Genomic DNA, 14,805 nt, shown 5'->3' with positions numbered 1-14,805 from the left:
CAGCCTGAAAAATTATCTACTGGTTTTCTGCTATAATATCTTCACCTACAAAGAAAAACTATAAATTCGCATTTGGGAGGAAAATTTTGTTTTCTAGCTTTCTAGCCAGTATGAGAACCTTCTCTGGCCTCTGTTTTATTTGAATGGAGGTAACAAAAGAAAAGAGGAGGACAGACTTTATTTTAAACCTTATTACTGCAAGAAAACTTCATAATATAAATGTATAGTTAACTAAATTGTAGACAAATTCTCATCCATGTTTAGAAAAACCTATTTAGGTCTTTCTGATACATTTTACTTGTGTAAGTACATTTTCTGGAAATGCACCAAAGAGCTGAAAAGGGTGAAATAGCTGTGGTTTTCTTAAAGTAGTAATTTTTAGCATAGCTAAAAAGTTCAGTGTGATAATTTAACAACTCTTATTTTCTTACAGCATTCTATTCCGTAGACATAACAAAGCAATGAAAGAAATATGACAATTGTAAAATATCCCTTGGTAAAGGAAATATACCAGTGGAAATGCACTAATCTAGTTGATTAGAAATCTACCCAACAGCATCTCATGTCTGTGTTGACCTCTTTCTTTGTTCCCTGCAGAATGGATGACATATTGATCGGGGCACCTCTCTTTATGGAACGTGAATTTGAGAGCAACCCCAGAGAAGTAGGGCAAGTTTACCTGTATTTGCAGGTGAACGTGCTGGCCTTCAGAAATCCGCAGATCCTCGCAGGCACTGACATTTTCGGGAGATTCGGTAGTGCTTTGGCACATTTAGGAGACCTGAACCAAGATGGATACAATGGTAATTTACACCAATGCATGGAAATTACTTATGTGCCACAATTTCATGTTACTGTTGCATGACGGAAACAAGAGACTTCACGGTGGTGTGTGTGGTACAGTTCTTCTGATTGGTCTTTAATAAACTATCCAAAATCTCAAGGCAATTTAAACTTTAGTTTTGGCTAATACAGATGTTACATGGAAATTTTCTCATGTTGATTTAGGGTGTCATATGACAGCTCTAAACAAAACAGCAATTATTTTTAAAATTGACATACAGATTTATGACTTGAAGAGAGTTAGAGAATGTACTATATGTACAGAGTCAAAACAAATAAATACATGTTGATATATTAGCAAGTGTATTGCCTTCTGAGTAACTCATATGGCTTACGTACAGGTTATGCTGAATTTTAATTGATCTCTCAACTTCAGCTTAAAGGCACTCTCAATGTGCACTGTTAAGCAGTGTTAAATTCTTAGTTTAGGTTTGTGGTTCTTTAAGTTAGGAATTTATGAATGCCTTCTAAGTACCCTCTCCTCAGAAAAACATGCCAGCTCACACAAAATTTTGCATACATTTTCAGGACCTTTAAGTTAAGAACCAAGGTAGAGTGGGTTTCTTGAAGTTCCAGGGAGTAACAGGAGTTTGCTCCAACAAAATAGCCTAGGGAGTATTCCCATCAAATCAAAGTATTCATTAATACCTTCGGCAAGTAGTCACGTACTTTTATGATTTCCTTGAAAAAACACGTCTCAGCAATGTATAGTTAGTAACTTTTAAAGTACCATAAGATATAAATGCATACTAAAGGCTCATGGTTCCAGGGAAACTTTTTAAAAAAGAGACAAGTTCATCTTTAACTGATTTGTTGCTTTCAAAAACTGCCCTATTCCTGAGCACCAAATGAAATAAATAATGCTAAATTATCTGTGTAGTCATCTTTTTCATCATCTCTTCTATTTGTCTTTTCTCTCAAACCCTTAATGATACTTCTAAGAGCTAAGAGAAACATTTCTAACAACCTAAAAGGAGTTGTGCCTCTCTGAGCCTTGGTGTCCTTAAAATGATGCCAAAATGCGATGTAACCAGGGGACAGATATAAATTCACTGACTCAGAGGATGTGAAGCAAGTACCCCTTTCCACCTACCGTATGGCAATATCTTTATTTTCCACAACGAGCTGAGTTTTTTGACAGTTTATCCTTACCTGTTAAATGAAAGTGGATTTACGATCCTTGTTATGTAGTGAAAATCAGTTTACAATTCATTCAGTCTTACCAGACTTACTTAGGAACAAATACAAATGGACGAAAGACAAAATGAGGACACATACCGTCCTCCACAGCTTGGGCTGTTATGTTGCTGTGTTACTGGTGCTCTTTTTCATGTAAACCTAAGTAGTTAGGTGTATTGTTTAGAGCAATCCTGGTGAACACAATATATGGAAGGTAGTTTTCATTCAGTGCTATGTTTAACAGGGAGACAGGCGATAGGGTTCTCTCTCGGTTTCCCAGAGCCCTCAACTATGAAACGGGTCTTGCCTACATCATGGAATGATGTAATCATTCAAGGATATAATATTTGTGAAAGAGGTTGTTTATTTCTTTTAACAAGAAACTCTTAACTACTCTGCAGAGGTGCCTCATCTGGTCTACCCAGCCCATTAATCTGACCCAGCTCTACCTTATTACTCACTAAGCTCCCACGTAGATCACCTTCTGGCTGCTCTTCAGGTGGGCCAAGCTCCTTGCATCCTTGGGCCTTTGCACAGTCATTCCTTCTGCCTGGAATGCTCTTCCTTCTGATTCCACATGGTCAGTTCCATCTTGTCCCCAGATTTCAGTTTCAAGATCAGCCTTAGAGACACCTTGTCTGACCACTACATCTAAAATAACAATCCAATCACTTTCCATCACATCAATATTTTTAAGATTCTCTGCATAGCATTTGTCACTTTCTATCTTTTCTTGATTATTTCTTTATTCAAATTGTCTATTCCCTGCACTAGAATATAAACTTTTGAAAAGCAGTGTCTGGTTCGCCGTTGAACCCACTGTGCCCAACACATAATAGGCACTCGATAAATATTTCTTGGATGGATGAAAGACAACAAATAATTTCCTCTTGTTGCAGTACTACAGATTTTCATGGAAACCTTAAGAAGCCCTTTGGGCTGTTTGGTACTGCTCTTCGATTGTACTTAACTCTCTTTCTAAAATACTCTTCCTTATTTAAAAATTGTGTGTCTCTGTTTGTAGACATTGCCATCGGTGCGCCCTTTGCAGGCAAGGACCAAAGAGGTAAAGTGCTCATTTACAACGGGAACAAGAATGGCTTAAACGCCAAGGCTTCCCAAATTCTGCAAGGAGTGTGGGCCTCACAGGCTGTCCCTTCTGGATTCGGCTTTACTTTAAGAGGAGATTCTGACATAGACAAGAATGATTACCCAGGTAAGTTCTTCTTTCTTTTCCTACAACAGAGTCTGCTTCCTAGAAAGAGCTATTCTCTGGACGATGCATCGTGTTTAAGCAGTTCTCTTGTACAGGTTAAGGCCAAGCTTGCCCATCACATGGGCTCTTTGGGTACCATTCCAAAGCAACTTTCATGAGACTCTGAAGACAGACAAAACAAACACTCCTTTTCCTGTCAAGAGACGAAGTTAAAAAAGCAAGATGGCTTTTAAAAAACTACATTGGACATAAAACATCAACTTTGCAACCAAAGTTTGTAATTTGAAACTCCTCAGTAATCTGGTCTCCATTGACAATGACAGCCTGCATCAGATAACTTTTCAGAGCAATTAATTTTAACCCCATAATTCCCTGTTGAGTTCACAGCTCCTATGAATTGACTTACGAACCTCAGCACTTCTGTCATAAGCTCATGGTTTTGGAACATAAATATTTTCCAGCCACGTTTGGGGGTTTTCCGAAGATAAAATGACTTTTAAAGCAAAGCAAAAAGAACTGGTTCGTGATACAGATCATTACCAATTCTTGATTGCTTAATTCACAGTAAGGATTCAGTGGAGATCCATACAGCCCAGTGAGATAATTCATGTTTTATGTACACTGTATGGAAATATAGATTTGTCTTAAAGGATTGTTTCAATAATCGGGGTTGTTAGCAGACAACATTAGACTTCTTGGTTTTATGGTTCAATTTTCCCTTTTATGTTGGTTATTTTAAGATGGTTTCAAGAAATAGTTAGAAATCATTAATAGTTCATTGACAGCTTCAACCATTTATTGAGACCTTGTCTCTTTCCATCACCCCTCCCCTAATTGAGTATTTTCCATATGTAGAGCATTTGCTGGTTTGGGGCAGCATTCCAGTAAGCTGACTGCCTAAATATACATCACTAATTTCAATCCTTTGACTTTCTCTTCCCCTCCAGGATTAGGCAGAAAGGATACTGCAACATATTCTTATAAATTTGCCAGGAATTTTCAATGGCACTAACATAGATGTTGTAGTGGGCTCAAAGCGGATTTAGAATTGTATTGTATATGAATGGGTCCTCCTTGTGGCAACTGCAAGAGCATCTAGTGAAATTCATTTTCTTAGGTTATATTATACTAGCCTAATCAACGATTGGTTAGCTTTTCTTTTGGGGAGGGGAGTCTCATACATAATATATTCACTTTTAAATAATCCAAAACTTAGATCCCCTGTGTGACTTCTTCCCAAACTACGTCAGGATGATTAATGAAATTCAATTCCTGGGTCACAATTTTAGAGAAACAGTTATTTTATTTTACTTTTTAAATTTACTTTTTTAATTTTTAGCTGCGTTGGGTCTTCGTTGCTGCACGGGCTTTCTCTAGTTGAGGCGAGCAGGGGCTACTCTTCGTTGCGGTGCACGGGCTTCTCATTGCGGTGGCTTCTCTTGTTGCAGAGCACAGGCTCTAGGCACGTGGCCTTCAGTAGTTGTGGCGCGTGGGCTCAGTAGTTGTGGCTCGCAGGCTGTAGAGCGCAGGCTCAGTAGTTGTGGCTCACGGGCTTAGTTGCTCCGCGGCATGTGGGATCTTCCCGGACCAGGGATCGAACCTGTGTCCCCTGCATTGGCAGATGGATTCCCAACCACTGTGCCACCAGGGAAGTCCTGAGAAACAGTTATTTTAGAAAGTTATTGCTATTCCTTATGCCCTTCATAGTCTTCCCTTAGTACCAGGGAACTGACAGAGAATGGCCGTGCCTTCCACAAGGTGAGGGAAATATAGGATGTATCAATCACATAGTCAAGTCCAGTGATTTCCTTTGAAGTCTTCTAAATAAGGGCCAGGAAGGAAGGAAACATGAAACAACTTTTCTCTCAAAGGCTATTCCCTCCAGGGAGGGGGGTAAAGGAGTGAGACAGAGAACAGAGGAAGTAAGCACAATGTCAGTGATTGGTCATCTCTTAACTACATCTTTTTCATCCCTTCTTAACAATCAGAAAATGGCCATTTGAGGCCATTCACTAGTCAATAACTTTATCCACTGAGGCTGATTCACTTTACAGTAATGAATGACGTTAATGCAGTGTATCCATCTGTCTGTAAAGTATATGCTCTTTACTAAGACAGGACCATTAATAACGCTTAGTTGATTTCTTAACCTCAAAATAGCCTTGAGGCTTTCAGAGTTCATCAGTACATCTTAGATAGTAGACCTGAGTTCTGGTCCCAGTTCTGCCTCTCAGATATAGATATCTTGTGCTTTATGATCGTGTAACATTTCCCCTCATCCTCATTTTCTTGCAAAAAGAATGCCATTCAAAGAAGCCTTTTTATCTTGATACCAAGTCCCAGGGACTTAATGCGAGGAAAACTGCCTTATGGGCAGGTGACCAGATCCTACTAGCTAGTGTAGCAGATTTGAAATTTGCAGGCATAATTCAGGAATTAGACATGGAACTTTCCTCATTTTTCTATAAGCGAATCCCATTTAGCTCTCAAGCCTCCATTTCTCCTATGGTGGAAAACCTCAATCTTGCAGTCACTTGGGTAAGTATTCATTTGGATTCAGGACTCTCTTTCCTCCCTCTGCAGCAACTCTCCCAAGGAATGGAGTAGCAAAGGGGGGGCCTTTTGTCCAGGGACGGAGAAAGGGGTGCCTGGACCAAGCACGTCATCTGTACTTGTTGGCCTCTGGCTGAAGGATAGCTCAGTCTCTCATGGTCTTTGACATGTTGCTCAAGCTTCGGTGATTAATGCAAGGGTTTGCGTAATGGCCACTGCTCAAAAGTTCCATGTGTCCTGGGTCCTCCTTGTTCTATCTTGGCCTCTTCTGGTTCACTCTCAGCAAATGCTTCTGTGCCATGGTTGGGACTCACAGGTTGGGGTCTTCAGGTCTCTGAGATTGCCTTTAGGCTTATCCTAGATTATTCCTTTAGCCATTGCTAATTTTCCACCTAGGCATCTGTTACTCCAGCACCTAAAAGGGTTGCAGTCTTCTTGGGTTTTTCTTAAAAAGTAGCAAAAGCCCTCTCTTCCCCCAAAGGTTATTGGGTGGCATGCTTTCTAGACTCCATAGTTCATTTTGTAAACTCTGAGTTCTCCTCCTCTGTGGTCTCTCTTATGATTTTCCAAACCAGCTCTTTCTGGAACTTAAAAAGAAATACAATTTTCTTTCCCTCTGGGGTCCTGTTCCTTTAAATCAAAAGAAATCTGTCTTCAGACTATGGTCCCGTCCATGAGTTTCAAAATCCATTCAACAAATTGAATGCCTTCTTCTAGGAGGTATCTAGTCATCCCTGTTAAGCAATGGTTCTCAATCTTGGCTACACATTAGAATCATTTAGGGGAACTTTTAAAAGTGCTTATGCTCAGGTCACCCTCCAGACCAGTTAATTCAGACTCTCTGGGGGGTAAAACTCAGACCACAGTAATGTGTTTAAGTGACCTGGGTCGTTCCAGTGTACAACCAAGCAGGGAACTAATGATCTCGAGCAAGGTTTCCCCCACTTTAATGAACATCTCGATCACCTGGTCATCTTGTTCAAATGCAGATCATGATTCTGTAGGTCAGGTGGGTGGGAAAGACCCCTCATTTCCAGGAAGTTCCCTGGTGACACCATCCCTGCTGGTCTTCACACCACATCCTGAGTAGAAAGCTCTGAGACAGTGTGCATACCAGTTGCCCATTGTACCTATTAATAAAGGCTGAATGCATGGCACCCCCTCAGATATTTTGATTTCCCAGGTTTGGAATGGGGTTCAGGGGTTTGTATTTTTACCCAGGACCCTACTTTGAGAAACACTGCCCTAGAGTCCTTTTGCCTGGTTCCCATGCTCACAGCAGACAGATGTGCGAAGTTCTCTTTTGGCAAGAACCTATTAGCTGAGCTCTGGCATTTCATTTATTCTTCGCCCGGCCGTCAAACCAACCTGAAGCTCTTCTCTCCAGATTGCCTCTGTGTGGTGATGCTAGGGCATACCACCTGCTGTTGCCTCACCTGGCGATGTTAAGGAAGCCCCACTGAAACTATTCAATTTTTCTTGCACTGCCCTACATTTCCTGGAAGTTATCTTTGCACTGAAAACAATGCCTCACTTACTTTTCATTTAAAATATATTATCACATTTGTTAGGAACTGACCCACTTAACCTGGCTTAAGCCATAAAAGGAGCTACTATTTACATTAAGGCTACAGAAGTAACTCAAGGGAACCTAAGGACAGGGATTCTGCCAGACCTTGGAAGGGAGTGACTGGCATCTAAGACTGTCAGGACTTTCTTTCTTTTTCTGGTCTCTCTCTCTACGCATCTGCTTTTCTCTGCCAGCAGACTGTATTTCTCTGAGCACACGGTGCTGTTTCAGCGCCAGCACTTGCACCTTGCAGTTGTACTCGCTCACAAAGAGACTGTATATAATTTATCTCAGTCCTAAGTCCCGGGGAAGGAAAGCGCATAGGCTCCGACGCAAAGGGTGAGTGACGTTTTCCAAAGAAAGTCGGAGTTGACTTGTGGATTGTGCAGGTATCCCAAGAGGTACCCATGAAGACTCCCCTATCAAACTAAACAAAATGGCCCTAGGAAATAAGCATTGTAGCAAGAAGTGAAGAAAGTACTTGAAAAGAAAAAATTTTATTTTTAAATGAAGGAATAAAAATGATTTTTAAACTGCTCATCAGAAATTTTATATTTGTCCCTTTAGTTTCAAGGTCTAAAAGAAAACTAAGAAATTCCCCCCTTCATTTAAAAAATATGTGGTAGTATTTACTATGTGCTAGACACTGTGCTGTGACAAGGTAGACACAGTCACTGCCTTCCCAGAGTTAATATTCTAGGTGAGAAAGACAGACAGAGAATTATAACAAAGTATGAGCATTGTAATATTTGTCTTTAAATGCAAGACTTATTTTGGAATATAATAATGTAACGCTTGAAAAAATTCAAGCATGGTTGCTGAACATTATGCTTGTAAATTTTAAAAGTATATCATGAAAAAAATATTGTTGGACTTTAGAAATTTTGCAATTATTTGGTCCTAATTAAATGAATTAGCTGAGGAAAATGAGCAATCTCTGTAAGCTCCATGTACAGGCACCTGCACCGCCCCTGACATACTTCCAGAACCGGAGCTAATTTCGTGACCCGGGCCGCAGCCAATGATGTACAGGTTGTGTCCCACCAGGGGCAGGTAGGGGGCAGGTGCACTTACCAAGTGGTTCCCTTCCCTTGGGATGAGCAGATGCACCTTTAAATTCACACACAGGCATGGTGTGGGCTCTCAGTGGCCCTGTTCCAGGTCCTCCAGTCTAAATAGAACAGAAACAAAATTTCAAACCTTGTCACTTTATCTACCTGGTCACCTGCAGAATTCAGGAGAAAACAAATGCAAAAGCCAATAACAGATTTGAAATTCTGAATTGAAATGCGTCCAACCACTCGGAGTTGTTATGGAGTGGAACACACCTGAAAAAGTGTGCTTATCCAAAGTGATGGCTTTTGATGGGGTTGTTTTTCCCATTCCTGAGGTGAACAATTTTCCCTCATTTTAGGTGCTTCCTCTGGTCCACACTGCCTGCCACTGACCCATTTCTGGGCAGGCTGCTGTGAAACCTACCTATGATAATGGCGGGGCACACACATTGCCCCATTCGTTAGACAGCAGGATGTACTCTTTACATGTTCTTTTTTTTTTTTTTAATTTATTTATTTATTTATGGCTTGTTGGGTCTTCGTTTCTGTGCGAGGGCTTTCTCTAGTTGTGGCAAGTGGGGGCCACTCTTCATCGCGGTGCGCGGGCCTCTCACTATCGCGGCCTCTCTTGTTGCGGAGCACAGGCTCCAGACGCGCAGGCTCAGTAATTGTGGCTCACGGGCCCAGCTGCTCCGTGGCATGTGGGATCTTCCCAGACCAGGGCTCGAACCCGTGTCCCCTGCATTGGCAGGCAGATTCTCAACCACTGCGCCACCAGGGAAGCCCCTCTTTACGTGTTCTTGACACAAGTCTGCTGCCTTTCACAGGGAGAAAGACTAAGGTTGACCGTGATGTTTGATACATATATTAATTGTGAATTACAGTTGTTTCATCCCCCCAGACTGACTAGAAATCAGATCACTCAGTACCTTGAAATAATCAAAAGCACAGACATGCAGAGGTGGTTTGATGGACATTTACCCTTTGTCACATGATGTGTTCTGCCAGTTACAGATGTTCTGTATTTGGTCAGGACCAGACACTTAGTCTTCTTGTCTTAGCAAAAAAAAAGAATGCTGGCAAAAAGCAGGCATGAGGCCAATTATATTGCTAACACTATTGCAATTATAGCCAGTGTTACTCCTGAGAATTAAGAGTCCAAAGCATGCCAGCCACTGCATAGAAGATATAGTTCATATTCCTTGGAATATTATTTCTGTGAATCTCTCTCCTATGTACATATGTACACTCACACTTATACGTATGTGTGTGTGTGTGTGTGTGTGTACACACACAGCAGGAGAGTATATAGGGTAAATTTGGACGACACACTACTTCTTTTTGGGAAACATCAAACCAATATCAATATAACCATATTAAAGCTGGCAGAGTGGCTCTGAAGGGGAAGGGAAATCAGACTGCCCGGGTTCAGATTCCCATCTGTCACTGATAAGCTGTGTGGCAGTGGACATGTTAATTGATTTCTCTGAGCTTCCAATTCCTTATCTGGTATTATGGGGCAAATAATACTGACTTCACTGGCCTGTGTGTACTAGCACTTTCTAGGCTGGGAGAGGATTTTTACAAAATGTTGTAAAATGGCTTAGAATAGGAAAGAAAACCTGTTTGACTAACATAAACAGAATCAAAGCTACTTTACTTCCCAGACATGCTGGGCCACGTAAGATGTTGAAAAGCTGCATTCTAGGATCCTGGAGATGGACGGCACAGGTTTAAAACTTGACTCCACTGCTTTCTAGCTGTATAAGAGTAAGACAATTCCTTAACCTTTCTGAACTGCAATTTCCTTATCGGTAAATTCAAATAATAATATGTTGGTATAAAGATGAAATGAGATTGTTTCTCTAATATGAAATGAGGTGAGGGTTTAATATGAGATTGTATAGAGCACAGTTTAATAAATGGTAGCTCTTCAATCAAGTCTTAAAATGAGAATCTATATTTTGGAGGTATTCTTTTTCTTAGTTGATATTATTACACTAGTTGATATTATTTTCTTTTGCTTATTCAATGTCCACGGTCCCCAATCTTAATTTACACTACTACCTTTGCTTCCCCTGCCCCTGCCAAATAGGAATATGAGGATAAGAACATAACTACTGGGACCTGCCAGGTTGAGAACCACCCATCAGATTCCTGTTTCTGGACCCTCACTAGAAGCTTCTGCTCGTATGAGGTTGCTGCCCTGCTATGATGTAATCCCACCACTCAGCCCATCCTACTTCTGCCCCTAAGTGGGAGATGAGGCATAAGGGACTTCCCCCGTATCTCACTACTGTGATCTGCTGGGTACCAAAGATGGAAAATACTCTTTTCCCTCAGCCCCGTAGCCATTTAAGGATACTTCATTTCATATCAACTGGGGCCAAACGAGGGTGATGATGATGGCAGCTAAGAGGAAGGAACTGAGGAAATCATGTAAATAGGAAATAGGCAACGCTTGGTAATGACTGGCTCTAATGGAACGTGGAGGAGGTAGAAGTGGGGAGCGGTGATGGTGAAGATGACTCTGGAAGTTTGGTTCCGCATACCCGAGAAAAGTAGAGTTTAATGGACCAACACAGGGAGTTTCAGCTCTAGAGACACAGAGGTTCTACCCTAGAAATAATATTTGGAGTAATTTTCCTAACATCTAGCTTAACCACTCAGTAATTTTTTAGACTTTTTCCAGTAAGTATTGTCGTCACACACATACATAAATAGCAGGCATAAGTACTTTCATTTCTGGCACCCAAATTCTCTTTTTCTAAAAGAAAAAAATACAGATGTGTTCAGGTTTCTGTATTGGTGCTTTTTGGAAAACTAGGGTTGACCAGAGGAATATCTTGCATGCATTATTTGAGTGATAGCATTTCAGAGAAGAAACAGCTGTGATAAGGAAGAATCTCTAAAATGCAATGATCTAGTCTAATCCCATTAAGTTGATTGTATAACAAGGCCATCTGTTAAATGCATAGCCCAGACATTGCAGGGTGGAAGGGGGTAAGTGCAGGTTTTGTTGAGGAATAGAAATCTTAACAGGCAATAAAAACTGGAGGAAAACGTGGGCTGAATGCCAAGACTATCACTGTCTTGCTATGGCCCCTATTAGGCGATGATTATATCATGAAGCCATCTCAGACAATTATCCCAAATGACATAAAGTGACCTATCATGTTTTAATGAATGTGCTGTGTGTGTGTGTGTGTGTGTGTGTGTGTGTGTGTGTGTATAAGCAAACAACCAAGCAAGAGAGAACCTACACGCAAGAAGAAATCAAAGGGTGGCTTTAACCAAAGAGAATAATGCATTTTAATCAAACCCTGAGCTCCTTGAAACTGATTTGAAGTTTAGTTGAACTAAGTTCAAATCTTACAGTCAAAGTTTATTTTTACTTCTCAAAGTGCTACTCAAGGTTTTATGAAAAGCAAAACATTGTTCTTCTTGAGCAAGATTTTCATAATTTCATTATAAACACATTAGACATTAGAATATTATATTTCTTGTAAAAATATCTTATGAAGTTAGATTAAATTGAATTAATTAAATCAACTGAAAGAGTTCTTGGACTTGAATCCAGCAATGTTGTAAAGTAGAAGTAAAAATGAATGCATAGATCAAAGACTTGAGTTCTAGAACCAAAACTTTAGTAACTCAGCCTCCCTGGGCCTTGCTTTCCTCACCTGAAAGTGATGTGGATGTACGGAATGCTTCTCCAAGGGGATTTTTTTTTAAAGTTGTTTTTTTTTTTTTTCCTATTAATTAATTAATTAATTAATTTTTGGCTATGTTGGGTCTTCGTTTCTATGAGGGCTTTCTCTAGTTGCGGCAAGCAGGGGCCACTCTTCATCGCGGTGCGCGGGCCTCTCATTATCGCGGCCTCTCTTGTTGCGGAGCACAGGCTCCAGACGCGCAGGCTCAGTAGTTGTGGCTCACGGGCCCAGTTGCTCCATGGCATGTGGGATCCTCCCAGACCAGGGCGCGAACCCGTGTCCCCTGCATTGGCAGGCGGATTCTCAACCACTGCGCCACCAGGGAAGCCCTCCAAGGGGCTTTTAAAACTCTAAACTCTGATTCTATAATCCAAGATCTAGACTTACTGCCTCCCAGATTTCTGTAATATTGGGTAGATTATTAAGGCTCTATCTTTGAAAAAAAACAGGATTTAATAAAACCATACAAGATTTCTCCTTAACTTTTTCTTGAAAATAATTTTTAACTGGCAGAGAAGTTGAAAAGTTAGTACAGAGAGTCCTGTAAACCCTTCACTCAGTCTCTCTTAATATTAACATCTTGTATAGCCATAGTAAATTGGCTATTGACTAATCTATAGACCTATTAGAAATTCTAATAGAATTTCCCCATTTGTTCCACTAGTGCTCTTTTTCTAGTCCAGAATCCCACCCAGGATCCCACACTGCATTTGCTGTCATATCTCCTCAGTCTCCTCCAATCTGCGACCACTTGATCCTTCTGTGCTGTCACCACTTTGACACTTTTGAAGAGTATGGTGAGACATTTTGAAGAATGTCTCTGAATTTAGGTTTGCCTGATGTTTGCTCATGATTAGATTGAGGTTATGTATTTTTGGCAAAAGTGCCACACAAATGCTATGCCCTTCCCAGTGTATCACAGCAGAAGATGATGTCTGTTGTCCTTCTACACTCTGATCACTTGCTTGCAGTGATGTCTATCAGCCGGGTTTCCCACTGTAAAGTTACTACTTTCCCCTTTGCATAATAATTATCTTTGGAGAGATACCACAACACTATGTAAATATCCTATTTCTCATCATACTTTTGCCCACTAATCTTAGCACCCATTGGTGATTCTCGCCTACAACCATTATTACTGCGTCATTGTGATTTTCTATTTCCGTCATTCCTTCTACACTTATTAATTTCAGTTCTAATATAAGAAAAAGATGTCTCTTCTACCTGTTTACTTATTTATTCTATTTTTTATATCTTTGTGGACTTGTGTATGTTTTATCTTATGGGCTATAATCCATTACTGTATTTATTTATCTTTGTTGCTTAAATTGTCCTATATTTGGCCATTGGGAATTCCTGCCATTTGGTTCCTGTGTTTTTTCACCATTCCCTATCCTTTTATGAGCATATTCCTTACTTTCTGACACCGCAAGATACTGCAAGCTCATTTTGTATTTGCCCTGCCCCAGCCCTGGAATCAACCATTCTTCAAAGGGCTCTAGTTCCTTTTATTGAAGGATTGTATTTAGAAACCAAGATCTGGATACTAGGTGCACTCATGGCTGCTAGGTTGTCAAGATAAGACTTGCAAAGCACTGAATTCTATAGATTGCCATATTCCCATACACTATATTACATTTCAAACCATGTTTATTACTTGAAATCAACAAATTACATTTTTATTTTTCAACCTATATTTTGTAAGTTAGCATTTTCGCATTTCACTTGTCAACAACAGGTATTTGGGCAACATTAATATTATTCAGCTAATGTTGAGAACAACTACCAATTTTCTCCATTTTTTAAAGATGATAATAGTAGCATATTTACTGATTATATGATATTCAAGAAGACTGTGCTTTGGAAATACAATTTATTAACTTACTCAACAGATGCCTATCGGGTGCTTTTCATGTGCCTGGTGCTCTTCTATGTTTTGACCGAATTAAACAAAGATCCTGCTCTCATGTGCCTGAGTTTAAATTCTAGCTGTGATATTGGCTGACTGTGTAACCCTGACAAGTTACTGAACTTCCTCAAGCTCTAGTCGTCATTGGTAAAATGGATATAACACTGCCTATTAATAGTTCCCCCTTTAAAGGGGTGTTGCGCTACCATGTGAAAAATAGAGAACTAATGAGAACCTACTGTATAGCACAGGGAACTCTACTCAATGCTCTTTGGTGACCTAAATTGGGAAGGAAACCCAAAAAATTGGGGATATATGTGTTCGTATAGCTGATTCACTTTGCTGTACAGCAGAAACGAACACAACATTGTAAAGCAACTCTACTCCAATGAAAATTACATAAATAAATAATAAAGAGGTGTTGTGGATGTTAAGTTAGAAAATATATATAAAGCAGTTAGCATTGTGAATAGCACCTAGTGGCAATCATTAGATATTAGTTATAAATGACACGTTTATACTATTTTGACATAATCCGTGCCCTTAAGAAACAATGCAGTCATGGAGACAAAGTATCCAACAATTAACTAATACAAGATAGCATGTGAGAAGAGTGTTAAGAAGGTTAAAATACTATAATGAATGAGTTTAAAAGAGAAAGTACTTCCGGCTAAGGTGTTCAAAGCTTCGTGGGGGAAGTATTGGTTAAGTAGAGTCTTAAGATATAGGTATGATTGTTAAGTGGTGATATGGAGAAGGCATTCCAG

General features: G+C 40.1%; 1 protein-coding gene and 1 long non-coding RNA gene across 3 annotated transcripts in view; one reads left to right on the top strand and one right to left on the bottom strand.

Annotated features, from left to right (window-relative positions):
* The window catches only part of LOC309656462, a 1,106,578-nt gene that overhangs the window by 782,336 nt on the left and 309,437 nt on the right, over positions 1-14,805 (bottom strand). The window lies entirely within an intron of this gene.
* ITGA8 (integrin subunit alpha 8) overlaps positions 1-14,805 on the top strand; it is a 182,947-nt gene that overhangs the window by 57,250 nt on the left and 110,892 nt on the right. For both annotated transcript variants that reach the window (XM_082452760.1, XM_082452761.1), the window contains exons 12-13: positions 598-803; positions 3,047-3,238. In XM_082452760.1, the coding sequence (XP_082308886.1) occupies positions 598-803; positions 3,047-3,238 (398 nt within the window). The remainder of the gene's footprint in view (positions 1-597; positions 804-3,046; positions 3,239-14,805) is intronic.

This window comes from Balaenoptera physalus (assembly GCF_965194825.1).
Source record: "Balaenoptera physalus genome assembly, chromosome: 2".
NCBI lineage: Eukaryota > Metazoa > Chordata > Mammalia > Artiodactyla > Balaenopteridae > Balaenoptera > Balaenoptera physalus.
This window is presented reverse-complemented; position numbering and strand designations above follow the sequence as displayed.